The sequence below is a fragment of the Giraffa tippelskirchi genome, chromosome 11 (genome assembly GCF_054371585.1).
Source record: "Giraffa tippelskirchi isolate mGirTip1 chromosome 11, T2T-mGirTip1v1.2.pri, whole genome shotgun sequence".
Lineage (NCBI taxonomy): Eukaryota > Metazoa > Chordata > Mammalia > Artiodactyla > Giraffidae > Giraffa > Giraffa tippelskirchi.
In genome coordinates, this window is record NC_137285.1 from 85544013 (window position 1) to 85567176 (window position 23164).

At 39.5% G+C, this 23164-nt stretch overlaps 1 protein-coding gene across 6 annotated transcripts in view; it reads right to left on the minus strand.

The window, feature by feature from the left end:
* The window catches only part of ARHGAP42 (Rho GTPase activating protein 42), a 343088-nt gene that overhangs the window by 208892 nt on the left and 111032 nt on the right, over positions 1-23164 (minus strand). For all 6 annotated transcript variants that reach the window (XM_081545986.1, XM_081545985.1, XM_081545990.1 and 3 more), the window contains exon 3: positions 17629-17690. In XM_081545986.1, the coding sequence (XP_081402112.1) occupies positions 17629-17690 (62 nt within the window). The remainder of the gene's footprint in view (positions 1-17628; positions 17691-23164) is intronic.

Sequence of the window (23164 nt, forward strand, 5' to 3'; positions counted from 1 at the left end):
GAGACCTGCAGGAGAAACTGCTCTTTCTTTTGTCTGCCTGCTGCTTAAAGGACGCCTAATCACGAGCCTTCCTCTGACCACCCTACGTTAAACATACCCGCCTCCTCCCTGCTCTCCGTCCTGTTACACTCCTTTGTCCAGAGCACCTATTACCATCTGACACTGTCTGCTCCTGCCAACTGCAAGACAGGTAAGTCTTTTTGCCCACAGCTATCATCTTAGCTCCTGGAGAAGAAAATCAGCATTTGGTGAAGGAACAACTGTTATCTTTCCCAACTACTTCAATGTAAAAAATTACAGAAGCTGTGCTTTGTACATAAAAAAAGAAACCACGCTATGCACACTGGTCTACCACCTGCTTTGTTTATAAAGGTACCCAAATTCTACTATTGACAGCTTCAATTTTTTCGTGTAAGATACAAGCAGAATCTGGCTTAACCTACCACTAACATGTTTACTGCCAAGATTCCCTGGTGGCTCAGAAGGTAAACGGTCTGCCTGCAATGCGGGAGACCTGGGTTCGATCCCTGGGTCAGGAAGATCCCCTGGAGAAGGAAACGGCAACCCACTCCAGTACTCTTGCCTAGAAAATTCCATGGATGGAGGAGCCTAGTGGGCTACAGTCCATGGGGTCACAAAGAGTTGGACACGACTGAATGACTTCACTTTCACTTTCAACGTGTTTATCAGATGAAGGCTTGTTCTTTCATAAGAAACTGAAATCAGATAGCTTTGGGCATAGTTCTCTTTTTTTCTCAATACGAACTCTGTAAATGAGGTGATGAACTTGGAGGGTAATTATTGGCTATGTCTAGCAGAGTATTTAGTCAGAGAAGACAATCAAAGTCCAGAACATTCATAGCACATATATCACCTAGACCATGGATTCCAAAATTTCAGTCACTCATATACTACAATTTTGGTCTTATCCACAGTTTTGGCCATATCCATGTCCTACATTTTCCCTCATAAATTGATCCACTTCTTTTACTAAGCTTCCTGCAAAGCAATAATTTCCATTAAATCCAGAGTTGTTCTTTATTCAGTACACATTAAAATAAGTATGGAACTACTAAAATATAAAGTTTTCATTCATATAATGCTTCATATCTAACATATTGCTGGTGGTTTCCATTTCACACTCTGGGAAACACAGAGTATTCTTCATTTATAAAAAAAGAAAACATAATTCTAGAAGCTTAGTGCTTTACTTGATGTCAACAACTGGAATCAAGATTTTCCCAACTCTGTGTTCTGGTTTCATGCTGAGTAAGGAAAATAGATTTTATTTGCATCGCTTTGATAAAATTCTGTTATGTGTGGCGAGTAGAAATTACACTGTGAATGAAATATAAAGTGAACAGAATTAAACGTTTCAGATCAGTGGGGATATTTTACTATGAGAGGCTTGACTAGAAATATAATAATAACTATGTAAAGCACTGTTCCGCCACCAACTTAGTTAGATATGGTTATACAAATGAAGAGCACCTCAGCGTTTCAAACAACAGTGTTTCTGTTGCTGAAAATATCTTAGATCCAAAGGTTTGGCAGAAGTTTAGAAATATGATTAAAGCAAGGTTTCCTACTTGACCACATTTTCCAGATGAAAGAAGGAAATACACTATCTTTAGGAATAGCCTGTGGTTTACCACTACACTAGTAAAAAGTTGATCAAATTGCTTAAGTGAAATTGTTACAGTAAAACTCTCTTGTTTGGTATAGCTGAGGGGAACAGGAATGTTGGTTGAAATCATTCTTTTTAACTGACTCACTGTACTGCTTTCTATTTGGTTATCCTTTAATTCCTTAAAATAAAGCACTGGAATTTCACACATAAAAGTCCTCTACATCCTTTGTTGAGTTATTCTTAAATATCTTATTCTTTTGTTGCAATTTTGAGATGGTGTACAAAAATATAATTCATATATATATATATATATATATATATATATATCTCAACCTGGCTAGGCTCTTATTACTAATAAATTCTCTGTAGATTATTGAGGATGTTCTATGTGGGAAAATCACATCAATAAATTATAGAATGAAGGAAACAAAATTAAGTCTTAGATCTTCCATGCCTCTGGTTTTATTTTACTCCATAGACTAGGTCTTCTCCAAAATAATAATGAATTTAAGTAGCATTAATAGTAGTGTATAAGGATCCTCATGGATCAGCTGGTAAAGAATCTGTCTGCAATGCAGGAGACCTGGGTTCTGTCCCTGGGTTGGGAAGATCCCCTTGAGAAGGGAATGGCAACCCATTCCAATATTCTTGCCTGGAAAATTCCATGGACAGAGAAGCCCGGCAGGCTACAGTTCATGGGGTCGCAAAGAGTTGGACACGACTGAGCAACTAACACAATCCCTGCCTGATTCCTGTGAAAGTTTGTAATGTTTGGATGGTGACTATTATGTTTCTAAGTCCTGTAAAATGTCAGACGTATACACAGTTCAGACACAATTCACTATCATAATAGTCTGCTCAAATGACAATGTTAACTGGAAATGTCCTAAGGCCATGACCATACTGTAATAGACTAGAGTTGGGTAATTATCTAAATTACAGTAATTTCTTCATTTCTGAAAATAATACTCATATTTAGAAGAACACATAAAACAACCTCAGTCCCCTGGGCTGTGGGTCAAGGGTCTTTAAGTGATCTTGACTGGGCCAATCAGAGTCTTTTTAATTTTTTTTTTAATTAATAGTTTACCAATGGAATTTGTAATAGTTACCAGTGGAATTTGCAATTTTTTTATTAATAGTTTACCAATGGAAACACCACCCCTGGTGGCTCAGAGGGTAAAGAATCTGCCTGCAATGCAGGAGACCTGGCTTTGATCCCTGGGTCGGGAAGATCCCCTGGAGAAGGGAATGTCAACCCACTCCAGTATTCTTGCCTGGAGAATTCCATGGACGGAGGAGCCTGGCTGGCTATAGTAGTCCATGGGATCGCAAGGAGTCGGACATGACTGAGGAACTACACACACACACACACACGGAAACTAGACAGGCCTTTTCCAGAAACAATATCTGTGAGGTATGGAAGCAATGTTTATGAATCTCCATGTGGAAGAAGCCAACCGAGAGAATGAAACTGACAAGCACATGAAAGAGACAAAAAAGCCCTCTCTTTTGAAAGAGCTGATGAAGCTAGCTGTTCCTGGATCCCACATGCAACCCGGCCCTTCCCACAGAGGACTGGGACATCCCACTGTCTTCCCTGCCGGTGTGCTGTCTGCCTTGTAAACGAGTGTCCTGAATGGCACACAAATGACAGAACCCACCCTGAAGGGACACAAAGCACGTCGGTAAGAATCCACTACGAGTCAGACTATGTCTTGAGACAATGAGTCCTGATTCTAGGTCAAACGGCAAGTTTATGAATTTGCTGCTATTTTAAATTAGTATTATAACTTAAAATGTAATGAGCTATTATACTATATATTTACAAAATGTCACCATTGAGAGAAACTGGTTAAAAAATACACAGGATTCTTCTGTGTTATTCCTCACAATTGTAAATGAATTTATAATTATCTCAAAAAAATTTTTTAAGTGTAATTAAAAAATCTTTCATTCCCTTTTATCTTGATGGTAATTAAATGTGCAATTTCTTCTGTGAAGCTGAAATAACATGACTCTGTGGTTTAATCATGAAAACGAAAACCTTTTGCTCAGTAAAGAATATCCCAACCTCTTATTTCTGAGTATCTGTTTGGTCTGTCCACTGGTATCTCCAAACCATCAACAGCTTTGTCATAACTTGCAAAACTCCCCCTCATGCTCATCTTTTACCTCTGTTTTTCTGGTCTAACTTATGTCTACTTAGGTTTATTTTCTTTGCCTTTTAAAGTTAAATGCCCCATCCAGATGTTAAAACTTTGGGGTATGCTGCCAAAATGACTATATATTTACGATTTACAGTATCCAAGTATCTTTGTGCTTCTTAAAAAATTTCTTTCTATCAAAAAAGAAATCAAAACATGGTTTGTAAATGTAGTAAAGACTAACACATATCCAACTGTATCACTGAAATATGATGACCAACCCCACAGAATAAATGTATTTTTGGAAATATGATAGACACAATTGTAAGAATTCAAAGCAAAGCCTATATGCCTGGGGTCAATGGCAAAGGCAGGAAGACGGGAGGACCAGAGATGGGAGGGAAGACACGGGAAGCCCAGGCGCTGTGCCCAGGAGCAGACTCTTGCAGCCGCAAACAACAGAACCTAACACCCAAAGGTTCATGCCAAAGTACCAAAACTGAAAGGGACATATTCAATACAGCTTATGTCTTGAGAGAAAAAAAAAAAGTGAAAGTTTGTTATTCATGTATCCTATTTTAAATTGATGGCTTTTAAAATAGCACTATCTGATGGAAAAGTTCCCCTAAATCCTTCCAGACGGTCAAGGTTAATCTTAAAAAAATAAAAGAGGTCTTGGGAAATAGGAAAATATAAAGACTGGATGCTTACTGTCACGTATCCATTTACAAATCTTTGATAGACACCCATGACATACCAGCTGTGAGAATGGTGTCAAGTAAATGAAAAACAAAAAAATTATGCCCAAATGTTAATGAAAGTGGTATATGTAAATGCAAATATGGTTCAAAGTCAAGGCTACCTCAGTTCCCTCTGCTGACTGCTAGCCAGGACAGCAGAACTTACAACAGGATACAAACCTGAATTTAACCACAGAAGGTACAAGCTACTCTCCTTCTTCTGCAAGAGCTACAGAGCATGACAGTCAAGTCTCAGCTTCCTGTCCTTTACCCTCCTTCCTACACCGTGGGCCGAAGCATGTGCAGTAGCATATGCAGAAGCACGTGCAGAAGCATGAGCAAACAGGGAGTGGCTCGAAGGCAGCCTGCCAGGACAGCTTCCCTGTCTGACACCTATACTAGACCTATTTGAAGATCTTTTCAGAATTTTGACAGACATTTCTAACCATTAAGTGTGCTAAGTCTTTTTCAGTTATAGAATCAAAAGACATAATTCACAAATATGAACACTTTGAGGCATTTTCTGAAACACTAGCAATTATTCTATTCAAGGCGTTCACACGAAATTAACAAAATTTACTCAAAGAAAGTTTATTGCCCTTTTAACCATAATGAAATAAGCTAAACAATCTGAGAAATGGTAAATGGGAAACTGCAATATCTTTCAAAAACACCTTTTCTTTTTCTGTAAAGGAATAAGTTTTTGGACAACCAAGGTAGTTTTCAGAATACCTGATATATAAAAGAAAAAGAATACAAAGCAGATCAGGCCTCTGTCCTCAAAGTGTTTAAAATTTAAGTAAAAATGAACACACAGGATGCAACAGAACAGTGGGCTGAAGTCCAAAGACCTGAAGTTGAGTCTTAGACTCCGTCACTCACTAGTGGCATGTATCACTTTCAGTGCCTCATTTAGAGCCTGAGCTCAGCTTCAGATTCTCAGAGGATAAATTAAAATATACATGAAAGCACTTTGCACACTCTAAAAATTATAAATCAATACTGGGACTATCAGCAATAAAAAAAAAAAAAGCCACTGTCATTGCAGTCATGGTGAATTATGTATGACCTGCCACCTCTCAATCCTACCTTTTAATATTTCACCAAATAACTGAAAATCAGGGAAATCATGAGAAGCCTCTACAATTCAATAACGTGAAAAATTAGAACTCTGTACATGGAGAACATTGAGTTTGGGGGTTTTTTAAAATAATATCGTGTGAAATCATTATATAAAAATGTTGACATGTAGGCAAGCATACTTAGCTTGTTTCTAATAAACGTTAACCTAGGACATACCAGAAACATAATCCATACTCATATATGTGGAATGTTGGCATTTATTTATCTGAGATAATGAAAGGAATTGGATTACTTCACATATAATCAGACTTAAGCATGTAACAACATCAATGCCAGAAACTCAGAGACTCATCAATATCATCTACGGACAGCATATGTACAATGCAAAATTTATAGCAAATTTTCCGTTTAACAAAGGAAAATCTTGCATTGAGAGAAATGAGGATGTGTAATTTCCTCAACATTTAAAATATTCTTCAATTTCATGAATTCTTGATTCAAAGGAGTGGGGAAAGATTTAGGCTCTCACATGTCAAAATGTAATGAGAGAACTGTCGATGGATTAATGAATTAATTGCCTGTTTAAATAAGAAACTGAAAATCTAATTTCAAAACTTGTAACACCTGTGTTCTTCCCTAATGTTCGTAAGATACTCAACTAATACACCAACAGCACTTAATAGACCATTTCACATACTGTTTTATAACATATGTTTGCTATTGTTATGCAATTTTTAGTTTAAGAAATCTTAGTTTGTACCCATATGGATTATGTGAAGGCTGTGAAGCACAAAAGCCTGGAGTTGAACGCTTGTGTACCATTTATCATATGTGACTTTGACTTTTCTCCTCTTTAAAATGGATCTATTAATAACATACTCCTGAGAGGGTTGCTTGCAGATTAATTTGTGCCTGTACTCAGGCATGCTCAACTCTTTGCAATCCCATGGACAGTAGCCCACTAGGCTCCTCTGTCCATGGGATTTCCCAAGCAAGAACACTGGAATGGATTGTCATTTTCTTCTTTCCAGGTAACTTCCCCATCGAGATTGGACCTGTGTTTCCTGCATTAGCAGGCAGATTCTTTACCACTGAGCCACCAGGGAAGCCCTCTAAAGACTCATGTAAGAGACCAAAATCTTACATCAAAAATCCAGTAATTTGTATTTGCCACAATTTTCCCTTTTTTAATATCAATCTAAAACTATTTTGATTTCATCCCTTATTAACTCTTTTATAGGACTGATTATGGGGTTCCCCTAATGGCTCAGAGGTCAAGAATTCATCTACCAACGCAGGAGACATGGGTTCAGTCCCTAGGTCGGGACATCCTTTGGAGAAGGAAGTTGCAACCGACTTCAATAATCTTGCCTGGGAAATCCCAGGGGCTGAATAGCCTGGCGGGCTACAGTCCATGGGATCACAAGAGTTGAATCAAGAGTAAAGACCAAGACTGATTACGCTTTTCAAAAAAAAAAAAAGTATAACAACAACAACAAAAAATAAGTATAACAAGGGGAGGTTTCAATACTCTTCCAAAGGAAATGATTATTAAAGTTACACATTTCCCCTTCTAGTAGCTCATCTTTTTGTTCTTGTCATTCCCAAAGATGGCCCAGACACCTAGCCCATTTCAGTGAAGTACTTTCATTGCCCTAGAATAAAAAAAGATTCATACAGACACTGAAGAGAAAGAATATAAATCCCAAGAAACCTGTTCACCACAGCTTGGCGCTGGCCGTGGGTGCCTGCCAGCCACGCCTACAAGGATTGAATCACGCCCTGCAGCGGCGGCTGACCTGCAACAGCCCCGAAGGACTCCAAGTGGAGAGCCGGACGAGGCACTCTGTGCTGCCAGGAAACAGGCAGGACGGGTCTTCAGACAGTTAGGTATTCTCAGGAGCTGGTTGTCTAAGCCCAGTTCTTCTATCTCCTCATCTCTAGAAAAACACTAAAATCCTTCATGGTGACAACTTTCTCGTGACTAGAAGCAGCTTCATGAGACCAGCAGAAACCTCCTAAAAAATAAATGTGCTTGACTGCATGTCCTCCCCCTTTACCAAAATCACACATATACTGACCTTCCCCCTCTCCTCTTCGGAGCAGTCTCTCAGAGCGATCTGAGGTGCGGTCCCCCAGGCTGCAGCCCTCATAGAGCCCCCAATAAAACCTAACTCGCAACTCACGTTGTGTATGTTTTTTAAGTCGACAAACCTAAAGCAAAATTTATAACTTACACAGTTCCAATGTAAACGTTAAATGCTGTGGGTAGTAACAGTCAAAATAAGAGGTTTCTTATATTAATCAAAATGAAAACTGTAAGAAACAAATTCACCTGCATAAATTGTTCATGATAAACACAAGCTACAATATTCCAAAGCTGCGGCTTCCTTAGCTGGAGACAAAGATGGCTTTGTTTTCTTAATTGGAGACAAAATCTACATTGCTACGCACACACATCCACACCCAAAGCAACCAAACAACACACGTACACACCAAAAGATTTTCTTTGTCAAGGTAAGGGACTGAGAATAGCCGGAAAGTGAGGGCCCCAGAGGCAGGGGTGGGGGAACAGCATAGGGTGACCCAGATGATGCTGAGCCTCTGTCCTGAAAGAAGGGTGAAGCCAATGGTCCACAGCGTAGGAGTTGCTATTTATTATCACTCGACATCTCCACTAAAGCCAGGAGAATAAATGGGCCTTTGAAGAAGCTGTCTAAACAGCTTTCTCCTGATTCTCCTATGGATCCACACCTCCTTTGCTGACTCTACCCCATCTGAACGAAGTCTGGATTCTACACCTCAGGGCTTGACCCTCCCACCTCGTCTCTTCTGTCTGCACGCTCAGACTGAGTGAGCTCATACATTCCCACAGCTTTAAACACTCTCAACATGTTGACAATGTCTAAATTTATATCCCCAGTTCCACCTGCTCCCCTAAACTCCAGACTCATATATCCATATGCTCCCTTGACAAGGCTACTTGGATGTCCAGTAGGCATCTAAACAGGTCCAACATTTAACCATTTCTTCCTCCTCTCCTTCATCCCAATAAATGGCAACATATTCTACCAGCTACACTAGTTTTATTTCTAGCATTTACCTCCCTCAGATTTAATTTGTTTACATGTCTGTTTCTTCCCAGTAGAACGCAAACGGCATGAGTGCAGCTATTTCTATTGTAATACATAGGAACCGAAGGAGACTAATTTAAACTGTATGGAAAGTGTGGGTCCCACGAGGTACAGGAGGTGAACTCAGAGAAAATGGACACTCTCATGAGAGGATACGAATCAGGATGCTCAAGGCAGAAGAAATGATGGATGCAAAGGTCTGAATTCAAAAGAAGCTTGCAGAGAGACACACACAGGAGCAGAAAGGAAACCCAGGAGGATGGAGAACAGGAAAACAGGAAGAGTACTGAGAAGGGAGGAATGGCGGGGGGGGGGGTGGGTGGGGGGGGGTGGGGTGGGGATACTTTCAGAGATTCTGGGAGAGGGGATGTCGAGACCAAAGGCCGACAGGATAAAGGGTCAAATTCAGCACTTCAATAGAAATAGCAAAGAAGAGGCTACCGAGATCTCTTCCACTGAGCATTTCATTCTTCCCCAGAGGGGTCTCCTGATGTTAATATTTGTTCATACTAGTTTTGAACAGCCTGGGCAAAATGGTTTACATGGCCCAGTCAGCTGTGATCTGAAGTAAAATAGAGCAGTTCCTATGGAAGTATGGAAATGGGAGAGACCTTACCAGGAAATTTATATGGCTGAGAATTCCCTCTCTGCACTGGGGATCGTCTCAGAATATTTCCACCAAGACATCGATCTATGACATCTCTAATCAAAAGCATGCAAGTGCTGCACTCTGTAGGGGAAAATCCTGATAGTTCCAATAAAGATGCACTTCAAAAAAAAAAAAAAGCCTTTGTCACTAATCAATACCATATCCTGACTGCAAGTATAAGAATTTTTCTAAACTCGTTACAAAAGGCTATTAAATTATTTCTTACACTAGTGCTGTTAAAAGGCTGTTCTCTCATAGCCACTTGATGGCAAGTGTCAAACGACATCTTGGGGAATGTCAAATCATGGAAGATGGATTTTTGAGTGAGAAGTAGGAGACAGGATAACCTATGCCCACACAAGTTCTGAAACGGATATTTTCAAACTTACTGTGAGTCACGTTTTTGTTGCATTAAAATCAAGCATTTTTAAAAAGTTTTTTTTTTATGTGGACCCCGTTTTCTAAAGTCTTTATTGAATGTCTTACAATACTGCTTCTGTTTTGTTTTGGTGTTTCGGCCACGAGGCTCGTGGGCTCTCAGCTCTCTGACCAGGGATCACACCTGCGCCCTCTGCCCTGGAAGGTGACGTCTTAACCACTGGACCGCCAGGGAAGTCCCAAAACTATGCATTTTAGGTTGACTTTAGCAGAACATGCTTTTTAAAAATTCAATACTTGAAGTTAATAAAGAGTTAAGAGGAAGTTCCATGTCTAAAAACCAATGCTTCTTTAGCTCTTTCTCCGCAAATAGACTTTAGGTCAGCCAGATGATGTAGCCAGTGTTGTAAGTCATCAGAAGCAAGAGAATTTGTTTAAACTGTTAAATGTCCTTTCCATCTTCTTGTGATTTTATTTTTGCTTAGTCACTGTTAAGATATGCATAGGTTTTGGTTAAATTCAATTAATATACAATAAGTTGATGATTTATCACCAAAAAAAGAATGATTAATTGAATTTATAATCAGTTATAGAACTATTTACACTTTCCTAGTTCACTTAAAATATTCTACTTCCTAAATGAAGTGCTACTTTTTAAAATACAAATTCTGTGTGCAAAATTTGCTACCAGCTATATCTTCAGTTACAGTTACACCAAATGATTGGAATTGTTGAGTAAATAATCCAATATTTATATTTGTGTATTTAAAGGATTGCTTTTATAGAATCTGTACAAATACAATTCATTAGGTTTTCATCTATAGAGACTTTTCTTCATTATTTTGCATTTTTTATCTCAGGACTTCTCTGAAACAACAAGTAAGGCAATCAAAACCCACAACAGAACTTCACTTATGAATACAGAATTTCCTTCTTGCCCCAACATGAGAGACACTGTTGACGGCAGAAATAAAGATCCTTGAGACACTATGAGCTAGTAGGTCAATCTCCATCTCCACTGCTTATGAAATATGGTACCATATTCCTCAGCCACTGTTTCTTGGTTTTTTCCCTTCATTCTGTCATCATATTAAATCTCAACATCCTGCTCATAAAACATCCAAATGCCAGAGCTCAGCCTTCTTAATTTCTGAGGTCCTTCTCTTTACTCAGCTACCCCTTAACTTGATCACTATGTAAACCAGCTTCACTGCCAAGTTCCCTATGTTTCAACTCCCCCTCTTGACCGCAGTTTCCTTGTCTCTCCTATGATTCTAGTTAGTCTTCAGTACAATTAAGCCATCATGCTTGCCCTCTCCGCTTCCTAAGGCTGTCAGTACCCTCCTGCCTCAATCATCACTATACTCATATCATTATATATATATGAACCCATGCCCCTGTAATCCAACACCATGTCTTCTGTGCCAACCACTCCCTGAACCCCCTGACTTCCCAACTATTCTTACTGCTCACAACCCAGGGCTCTGGATATTTGTAAGAAGCATCTGTGAAAACATGGTCATTAATCTTTCCTGGACATATTCACAATGTCTAGCTTCAGCATCTCTTTATCCCTAGGCAGGAGTCCCTTTCCTCTTGTAGAACCTGCTCCTGGCTGTTCTAAACTATTTCTACTAACTCCTCTCTCAGCAGATGACCGTTTCTTCATCTGTCCAACCAACCAATTTACTGTCCAAAGTTCTGTGTTTCAGTCAATCCTCCTCTTTGTCCCAGCACAGGAGAGCTTTTCCCCTGATATTTCAAGGCCTCCCCTCAGTGTGATAAGAACATTCTCTTGGCTCATTTTCCTCTTGCCAGCTACAACACACTTTCACATATTCTTTATATATTTTCTAAAATCATAGCCCATGCTAGTTGACTTGAGGCAGGAGACAGATGGGCCTCCAAGCTAAGAAGTTGGAGCCTGTCCCCTATGGACAGACACTCCAAATAAGCAGGAGCTCAGGAGGAGCTGAGCCCTGCCCAGATAAGAGATAAAAGACCACATATTCTTCATTCTTTTTTTTTTTTTTTTTATAAATTTATTTATTTTAGTTGGGGGCTAATTACTTTACAATATTGTAATAGTTTTTGCCATACATTGAGAAGAATCAGCCATGGGTTTACATGTGTTCCCCTTCCCGAACCCCCCACCCACCTCCCTCCCCCTCTCATCCTTCTGGATCATCCCATTGCCCCGGCCCTGAGCCCTTGTCACATGCATCGAACATGGAATGGTGCTCTGTTTCACATATGACAATACACATGTCTCAATGCCATTCTCCCAGAACGTCCCACCCTCACCTTCTCCCTCAGAGTCCATAAAATTGTTCCATGCATCTGTGTCTCTTATTCTGTCTCGCATATAGGGTTATCGTTACCATCTTTCAGATTCCATATATATGCATTAGTATACTGTATTGTTGTTTTTCTTTCTGGCTTACTTCACTCTGTATAATGGGCTCCAGTTTCATCCATCTCAGTAGAACCGGTTCAAATGTATTTTTTTTAATGGCTGAGTAATATTCCATTGTGTATATGTACCACAGCTTCCTTATCCATTCATCTGCTGATGGACATCTAGGTTGCTTCCATGTCCTGGCTATTGTAAACAGTGCTGCGATGAACATTGGGGTACACGCGTCTCTTTCAATTCTGGTTTCCTCGGTGTATATGCCCAGCAGTGGGATTGCTGGGTCATATGGCAGTTCTATTCCCAGTTTTTTAAGGAATCTCCACACTCTTCTCCATAGTGGCTGTACTAGTTTGCATTCCCACCAACAGTGTAAGAGGGTTCCCTTTTCTCCACACCCTCTCCAGCATTTATTGCTTGTAGACTTTTGGATAGCAGCCATTCTGACTGGTGTGAAATGATACCTCATTGTGGTTTTGATTTGCATTTCTCTAATAATGAGTGATGTTGAGCATCTTTTCATGTGTTTGTTAGCCATCTGTATGTCTTCTTTGGAGAAATGTCTGTTTAGTTCTTTGGCCCATTTTTTGATTGGGTCGTTTATTTTTTGGGAATTCAGCTGCAGAAGTTGCTTGTATATTTTTGAGATTAATTGTTTGTCTGTTGCTTCATTTGCTATTATTTTCTCCCATTCTGAAGGCTGTCTTTTCACCTTGCTTATAGTTTCCTTTGTTGTGCAAAAGCTTTTAATTTTAATTAGGTCCCATTTGTTTATTTTTGCTTTTATTTCCAATATTCTGGGAGGTGGGTCATGGAGGATCCTGCTGTGATTTATGTCGGAGAGTGTTTTGCCTATGTTTTCCTCTAGGAGTTTTATTGTTTCTGGTCTTACGTTTAGATCTTTAATCCATTTTGAGTTTATTTTTGTGTACGGTGTTAGGAAGTGTTCTAGTTTCATTCTTTTACAAGTGGTTGACCAGTTTTCCCAGCACCACTTGTTAAAGAGATTGTCTTTTCTCCATTGTATATTCTTGCCTCCTTTGTCGAAGATAAGGTGTCCATATGTGCGTGGGTTTATCTCTGGGCTTTCTATTTTGTTCCATTGATCTATATTTCTATCTTTGTGCCAGTACCATACTGTCTTGATGACTGTGGCTTTGTAGTAGAGCCTGAAGTCAGGCAGGTTGATTCCTCCAGTTCCATTCTTCTTCCTCAAGATTGCTTTGGCTATTCGAGGTTTCTTATATTTCCATACAAATTGTGAGATGATTTGTTCTAGTTCTGTGAAAAATACCATTGGTAGCTTGATAGGGATTGCATTGAATCTGTAGATTGCTTTGGGTAGAATACTCATTTTCACTATATTAATTCTTCCAATCCATGAACACGGTATATTTCTCCATCTGTTTGTGTCCTCTTTGATTTCTTTCATCAGTGTTTTATAGTTTTCTATATATAAGTCTTCTGTTTCTTTAGGTAGATATATTCCTAAGTATTTTATTCTTTTTGATGCAATGGTGAATGGTATTGTTTCCTTAATTTCTCTTTCTGTTTTCTCATTATTGGAGTATAGGAATGCAAGGGATTTCTGTGTGTTAATTTTATATCCTGCAACTTTACTATATTCATTGATCAACTCTAGTAATTTTCTAGTAGAGTCTTTAGGGTTTTCTATGTAGAGGATCATGTCATCTGCAAACAGTGAGAGTTTTACTTCTTCTTTTCCTATCTGTATTCCTTTTATTTCTTTTTCAGCTCTGATGGCTGTGGCCAAAACTTCCAAAACTATGTTGAATAGTAGTGGTGAAAGTGGGCATCCTTGCCTTGTTCCTGACTTTAGGGGAAATGCTTTCAATTTTTCACCATTGAGGATAATGTTTGCTGTGGGTTTGTCATATATAGCTTTTATTATGTTGAGATATGTTCCTTCTATTCCTGCTTTCTGGAGGGTTTTAATCATAAATGGATGCTGAATTTTGTCAAAGGCTTTTTCTGCATCTATTGAGATAACCATATGGTTTTTTTCTTTCAATTTGTTAATGTGGTGTATTACCAATATTCTTCATTCTTGAAGTCGAGACTTTTCTGTCCATGTGCAGAAAGGCTCCTTGGAGGTCAAAGAGAGGGGGCATCACCTCATAGTAAGTGATGTCAACCTAGCCTCACGCCTCTTCACAAGACTCCACAGGCTGAGAGACGCATGCGCACATGGGAAGATCTGAGGTATACTAAATGCGGACTCAGAACCCGGCAAAGCAAGATGACTGACCAAAAGAGACCCAGAGGAAATGCCCCATAAAAGTGATCCCAACCACCACGAGGGCGTGGCTCTCTCTCTGAGTCCACCAGTGTATCTAAGCATACATACTCTTTTTCTAATGAACACTTTGTTCACTACTTTCCATCACTGTGTGGAAATTCCTTTCTACACAGCTGACAGGCCAGGGCCTTGTCACTGCTGCCTGGTGGTCTAGTGGCTAGGATTCAGGTCTCACTTCTGTGACCCAACCTCAATCTCCAGTGGTAACCAAAACCCTGCTTCAAGCTGCTGCAGGCTGAGGCCCCCCAGGATCAAACTCATAACTCTCCTCAACTATTTGCACAAGACTTGACTTGCTCAGCGTAGAACCCCAACTAACATAGGAGTTAGGGGCACGGTGGAATATCCCGTGTAACTGATAGTTGGCCCTCCGCATCCATGGATTCAGCCAACAGGGCATCATATAGAACTGGAGTATTTAATAGTGAAAAAAATCTGCACATACCTGGACCCATGCAGTTCCATCTCATGGTGTCCAAGGGTCAACTATATTTTCCTGGGTCCCATGCCATTTCCAACTTTCTGTTCCACTTCTCCCTAACTATCCTTTTCCACTTCCATCATCAGCTTGTGTTCTAAGCCATAAGTGCACATACTACCCACATCTCTCCATGGAATTTGAACTTCTATTGTGAAGCTCATAAAATTAGAGTGAAGATTATACTAAAAGCACTTGAAAGTGTCAAGTCTCCTCCACAGACTGAGCCAGAGAGGGTCAGTCTCCCACAATGTCTGATCTCTACCTAGATTACACTGCATGGCTGTCTCTCTGTTGAGAATGGACCTAAGGTAGGCTGGTGTTTCCCGAAAAAATATGGTCACCCCTTCTCCACAACATTTCTTCCTCGATAGTATCTCCCCCACATAGCCACCAAATTAATCTCTTCTAAATCCCACATCAATCCTCTCGTTCTATCAAAAAACTCTAGTAATTTTCCCACAGACTATAACAAACAACTCAAACACTCAAAGGCAGGGCTGGCTCAGTCTCTGTGGGGTCTCTGGGTCCTGGTGTGCACAAGGTTTTGTTTGAGTCCTTCGAGCGTCTCTGGAGGGTATGGGGTTTGATTTTAAATGTGATTTCACCCCTCCTATCGTCTTGATGGATGAAGCAAAAGCTAGAATCCAACAAGACTGTTGAAGCTTGGCTGGATGAAGCATAAGCTGGAATCAAGTTTGCTGGGAGAAATATCAATAACCTCAAATATGCAGATGACACCACTCTTATGGCAGAAAGTGAAGAACTAAAGAGCCTCTTGATGAAAGTGAAAGAGGAGAGTGAAAAAGCTGGCTTAAAACTTAACATTCAGAAAACTAAGATCATGGCATCTGGTCCCATCATCTCATGGCAAATACATGGAGAAAAAGTGGAAACAGTGACAGATTTTCTTTTCTTGGGCTCCAAAATCACTGCAGATAGTGACTGCAGCCATGAAATTAAAAGACACTTGTTCCTTGGAAGAAAAGCTATGACCAACCTAGACAGTATATTAGAAAGCAGAGACATTACTTTGCCAACAAAGGTCCATCTAGTCAAAGCTATTGTTTTTCCAGTAGTCGTGTACGGATGTGAGAGTTGGACCATAAAGAAAGCTGAGCACCAAAGAATTAATGCTTTTGAACTGTGGTGTTGGAGAAGACTCTTGAGAGTCCCTTGGACTGCAAGGAGATCCAACCAGTCCATCCTAAAGAAGATCAGTCCTGAATATTCATTGGGAGGACTGATGCTGAAACTAAAGCTCCAAAACTTTGGACATGTGATGCAAAGAGCTGACTCATTGGAAAAGACCTTGATGCTGGGAAAGATTTAAGGCAGAAGGAGAAGGGAATGACAGAGGATAAGATGGTTGGATGGCATCACTGACTTGACAGACATGAGTTTGAGCAGGCTCTGGGAGTTGGTGATGGACAGGGAAGCCTGGCGTGCTTCAGTTCATGAGGTACAAGGAGTCGGACACCACTGAGCGAGTGAACTGCTAACAAACAACAAAACTTCTTAGCCCAGCTCTTAAACCCTACCTATGCCGCAAAGTACCAACCAATCTTCTACTAATACCTTCTAAAAACCTTCTGCCTTATTCTACAAATGCACACAGTACTCTCTCCCCCTGTGGCCCCTGCTCAGGGTCACTTACATAACTACCATGCCCTACTTGTGTGAAATCCCTCAACTCAGACAATGCTCTCTACAAGTCAGGGACACCTTAAGGACACTCTTCTCAAACTGCACTTCCTCATCCGTGGGCAAAATGACACCAAGCTGTGCTGGTTTCCCAGCACATTTAATTCACAACCTGACCATTTTATGATTGTGAATCTCAACAAGATGGTGAGTCCAGTGATATCGAAGATGATGCTTTAAATAAGTCTGTAACCCTCATTGTAACTGACAACCAACATCTTTATCACCATCGACATTTATTCACTATGTGCCAGGTGCTTCGACAAAGCTTTACAATGATCCTGTGGGGTATATATTACTATTTTTCCCATATACAAATGGGCGGCCTGGTTCATAGACAGGGGCCTACCAGAACCTTGAACACAATGGGTACAAAATTATATCTGTGATTTGTATTCTTAATACATTTATATTAGCGATAAATGTATTACTAATAACTATGCTCTGATACTGTTATTAGTTAATCTGTCAAAGTAGAAAGTTTTCCTGTTCTTCCCAGTCAAGCACAATCTTCCGAGCCTTCAAGACCCAATTCAAACGTCACCTTTTCAGAAAGTCTCCTGATAACACCCTGGCAAAGTTAGTTGCTCCTTCTGAGAACTATCTTTAATCACTGTAATGTGTCTTCATTACAACACTAAGGTTATTTAGCAGACTGCTCAGTTAGAATGGGTTTCTTAATGGCAGTTTGCTCAATACTTCTAACTTTCAGAACAATTAAATGGAAAGTAAAGTTAATGAAATTTATATCTGCTAACCAAATAAAACAAACAGAAATGGTACATCTTATTAGCAATATTTGATCATCATACTTACAAATCTTTTCTGTAACATTCAGCATGTGTATCATATTATAAAATGAGTTATGGCTGCATGTAATTCAGAAGGTCTATTCTCCTTTCCAATATGTCCAAACAAAGCGTTATTCTTAAGAAATGGGGAAGAGACTTACCAGTCTTCTCCTTTCTTCTTCTACTGCGATAAGTAGTCTTGCAAATTCTTTTAGTGATTGAGCTATTTAAAAGATAAATTAAAAAAAAAAAAAAGGCATGAACCTCTTTACATTTCCAGTATCTAATTGCACAAAAATAAACATTACAATGAAGATACTCATAAATTTGTATATATTCTGTGGTTTTATGTTTTTGTAAGCACAAAACAGTATATACAATGGATTTCAATGACTAACAGTTATAGATAAGAAACGGCTACAAACTGAAGCTTAGCACATATCAAGTATAATATTTTTTCTTCATAGGCACTAGGGGAATATAGCTTATAAATTTAATAAATAAAATTTATACATTGACAAACAAAAGTGTAGTACTAGAATCACTTCTAAATAAAATTTTTACAAATAATAAATTCATTATATCTGAATGCATCATCTGCTGCTACTGCTAAGTCGCTTCAGTCATGTCCGACTCTGTGCGACCCCAGAGATGGCAGCCCACCAGGCTCCCCCGACCCTGGGATTCTCCAGGCAAGAGCACTGGAGTGGGTTGCATCATCTATAAGAAGCAATAAATCCAGTTCTATTTAGATGTATTATACTTAGTGAAAGTGAGTGAAAGCCACTCAGTTGTGTCTGACTCTTTGCAACTCCATGGACTATACAGTCCATGAAATTCTCCAGGCCAGAATACTGGAGTGGGCAGCCTTTCCCTTCTCTAGGCAATCTTCCCAACCCAGGGATCAAACCCAGGTTTCCCACATTGCAGGCAGATTATTTAGCAGCTGAGCCACAAGGGAAGCCCTAGAATACTGGAGCAGGTAGCCTATCCCTTCGCCAGAGGATCTTCCCGACCCAGGAATCGAACTGGGGTCTCCCGTATTGCAGGCGGATTCTTTACCAACTGAGCTTTCAGAGAAGCCCATTATACTTAGTAGCAGCCAGTAATGCAAAGTCTCCCACTGACTTCTTTCTAGAAGCTCAACACTTATAGATACTTAAAAATGGATTCTGTATTCTGTCTCGCTGTATTACTCTCATATCCAAGGTACTTTAGACCTTTGCTAGTCAGAGTGGTCAGCGGATGACCAGCATCAGTACTTTGGGAGCTTGTTAGAGATACAGATGCTCAGACCTCATCCCAGAATCTGCATTTTAAAAGGATCCCCAGGTGATACCTTTATACATTAAAGTTAAGAAGCATTACTTTAGAAAGCTATCGGAAACTGTACCGCTGTGGTTTGGAAAGTATTCAGAAACTCTGGAAGGACAAGCGAAAAAATTAAAAAAGCGACCACAGCATATTCTTTAAAAATGCACAGTGCTGTGAAAGATGAATTCATCCACATTAATTTCTGTACTTTATACTTAATATGAATTATTAAGTAAAGTCAGAATATCTGGAGTACAAAACTAGCGAAAGAGTGAATGCAAATTTTGTTTTGATTTAAGCTAGAACCTTCCTGTCTATGTCCTTATTCTTTAAGCTCCCACCTCCTTCTTCATCCAAGCTGAATACTGAAAATACCCTGTGAGACCAGAAATTTAGTAATTCTGGCATAAAGTCTACAATAAAGGCAGGTGAGTAGTGATAATAAATCAGTCTTATCAACAAAACTTATTGAATACTTGTAAGAATGCTTTCAAGAATTTAAAATTACAAACTTGGATTTTTTTCTTTCCTCTTAGAATTATTAGGCTTACATTAACTAGACTGGTTTGAAATTCTATCCCTATCTTAACTTCACACTGTATTTTATTCAGTTACCAAGACAAATTAATCTCATAAACATATGAATGATCTTAGAGTTAAGTGTAACTTTTTAAAGTGTCCAGAAAATGTGATTTTAATTTCTGCAAAAATATCTTTAAATACTATAATACAATACAACTCAGTTTTGACAACAATAAGCTGAAGAGAAAAACATTTTATTAATACAAATAGACCATTTTAACTGGACTGTGCGATAACATATTATATTTTTGTAACTTCAGTAAAAAACAAACAAACAAACAAAAAGTATCCAAACACAATCTGGCTACTATCTACTACCAACGGAAGACCTGTCAAAGAATCTAGAAACACAAGCCCAGTAAAAGTTTGGATGGTGAAAGGTGACGTTATTCTGCCCACAGAGACAGAAGCCAGGAAGTGTGTCGGTTTGGGCCACACAAAGTGGGGGCAGCAGGCACTCCTGAGGTGAGAGGATAGAGGAGATACAAAGAGTGGCTCAAAGTCGGAAAAGAAGCACTTTTAACCCCAGACTTTTAACTTGATGCCTCCCAAACTTTTTAATAAGTATCAAAAAAATACAAAAACAAAGAACCTTACCCTCATATGCTTCTTTTTTTCAAAAGCTATTGGGTTAACACACTCTATTGAAACATGGGAACAAAACAAGAGAAAAGGATATGAATTCTAGCAAATCAAAGAAGCAAATGAATTCTCAGAACAATACAAAGCTATTCCAGAACAACGGTTGTGCCAAACTTCCAGAGGCTCTTGTCCACACTGGGGCAACATGTTAGAAGCTCCAGGAAAGATCTCCAGAGAAAGAAAACAAAGAACTGACCAATATCCTGACACATCTAAATGCAATGAGAAGAAATTTACAATCCTTTTTTTTTTTTTAAGAAAACTCAAAGGCAATTATAGTCAATGATCAAAAGTATTCAGGGGGGAAACATTCTGGAAAGTTCCAAAGCTTGAATTTGCTCCATGCTAGCAAATATTTACATAGCATATTGTATTAGGCAGTATAAGGAACATACAGATGATTTTAAATAGTTTGGGATGGTGTGCACAGGTTATATGCAAATACTATAAGATTTTATATAAAGGACTTGAGCAGTCAGGGAGTCTGGAATCCAGGGGTACTGGAACCAATCCCCTCCAAATACCAAGGGACAACTGTATCGACTCCTGGGAAAGCAAAGTGATACAGCTAACACGATCAAAATAGTTGAAATAACAGAGTTGTGAGTAATACGTACAAAGTCACTGAAATATAAACACTGACAGAGTCATTAAGAACAGGATACAACAAAAACTGGTTAAAGCCAACTAACTCCAAGATGGCAGAAGATTTAGCTTTCAGGGGACCCTGGGCCTCATTATACATTCATTGTAATGAATTAGCATGCTAAGTGACACACCCACAGGTGCCATGACAGTTCTGAAGCCAAAAAGCGAGCAGTGGCCCAATTCCTGGCAATCTCCATGCCCTCCCCAAAATAGTTGGGATAATCCTCCCGCTTGTTAGCCTACAAAATTACCCAGCCTTAAAAAACTAACCACTCCACGTTTTGGGGCAATCTTGCCTTCTGAAACAGACCACATTCTGCCTGTGGAGTGTGTATCTCTCAAATTAAATGCACTTTCACTTAACTAAAGCTTACTCTTGAAATTTTTCCTGATGGAAGCCAAGGACCTTCACGGGCAGCCCATCTCAGGGACCTGCCCAAGACCTGGGGCATGACCATCTTCTAGCACCCCATTCTCCTGCAATAGTCCTTCTGGGGAATTAGTGACAGGGACTGGTAAAAATGGAGATTGCTCATTTTTGTTAAGCTGAAAATAAATCTATAACTTCTTAAACAAAATCGCAAATAAAAATGCTTACTTCCCTACTAGCCAATACCACAGGAGGGCACAGACCATGTATTATTAATTTTCTCAAAGGGTTAAATAAATATCTAGCTCACCGAAGCCTATCAGCAGGTGTTTTTGAAACACATGAGACAATAACTTAATGTTAGACTGGCAGGGGTACACTGTGTATGTATTAGTCGCTCAGTCGTGTTCGACTCTGTGAACCCCATAGACTGTAGTCCCCAGGTCTGTCCATATGATTCCCCAGGCAAGGATACTGGAGTGGATTGCCATGCCATCCTCCAGGAGATCTTCCCAACCCAGGGACTGAATCCAAGTCTCCTGCATTACAGGCAGACTCTTTACCATCTGAGCCACCAGGGATACACTAGAAATTCCCAATTGGTCAACCCAGAAAATGTTCACTACCCCGTGTAGCATGACTTAGTAGTCCCGAGGTGTATTTCAGAATGATGAACTCAGAAGTCCAAAGGCTTCCCCAAGGTAACTACTACTCAAAAATTGTGGAGTTGTCTTAAATCAGATTTTGGTTACAAGAATCTGCCCGCAGTGCAGAAGATCTGGGTTCGATTCTTGCCTGGAGAATTCCATGGAGAGAGGAGCCTGGCGAGCTCCAGTGCATGGGGTCGCAAGGAGTCAGACATCACCGAGTGACTAACACACACTCACACACACACAGACACACACACACTCAAGTTCTCGGCCTGGCGAGCTCCAGTCCATGGGGTCACAAGGAGTCAGACATCACTGAGTGACTGACACACACTTACAGACACACACACACACACACACACACACACACACTCAAGTTCTCGGTTTGCTGTTGTATTTCTACATCCAAAACTTAATGATGCCATTTTATACTTGAATGGTTTTCTGGTCTGCTTTCCTTATAAATACTATTTATAGACTCAGTACAATAACAGTAGATTATAACGAGAAAGTCGGAAAAGAAATCTTAACTTTTAAAAGCAGCTGCATGTTTGGTTGCTCACAACAAACACTACTCGCCTTCCAGCAGTTTTCTGGGTCTGCCCCAACTGTTCCCTCTTTTTCTTTGATTGATTTTTTCAGGGAAATGACTTCATAAACATTAAACTAAGATTGTTCTCTTTAAATATTATGGTCCTAGTTCTATAAAATCAAACTGTATCTTGGTAAATGAAGCTTTCAGGTTCATCTTTTGTTCTATAAGACAATGAACAGCCCAGGAATGCTACATATTAGTAATTTATTTCATGAATTAGGGGCAGCGGCCAACTAATTTTTAAACCTATTATCTAATGTTTTCCCTAAATCTTTTTGTTTATGATGCTGAAGTATCACATTAACAGTTTACTAAGCACAATATACCAGAGAATGAAAACAGGAATTAACAATCCTATAAGGTGAGAATAAAACAATTCAAAGTATTATCATGTAAACTGGGTTTTAGGAGAAGGGGCTGATGGATAGCCCATCACTTGCCTGCTTGCCCCACTCTCAAAGTCTAACAGGTACCTCTGACACAAATCAGGCAGATCCAAGCTGCCCAGTGTACCCCAGCAACAATCTAGAGATTAGAAGCCAGTATTAAAATCTCCAATGCATGGGACCAACAATGCCTTAAGCAACCATGAAAACAAACCTTCTCCACCAGGCCCTGGGCACAACACATACACAAAATGACTCTTCCAACACTCATCACAGGGTCTTATACAAAATGGCTATTGATTTTGTGACTGCTTGAGCCACTGTTTTCTAAGATTTTGCTTAGGCAAAATCTGAAAATATTTTTTATTACATGCAAATTTCTGATACCCAAATACTTTCTCTTATAATAAGTTATTTATGATGCTCCATAGTCTATTAATTTAATATCCACATAAATAATAACCACTGCATTATCTGAGGAGAAGGCAATGGCACCCCACTCCAGTACTC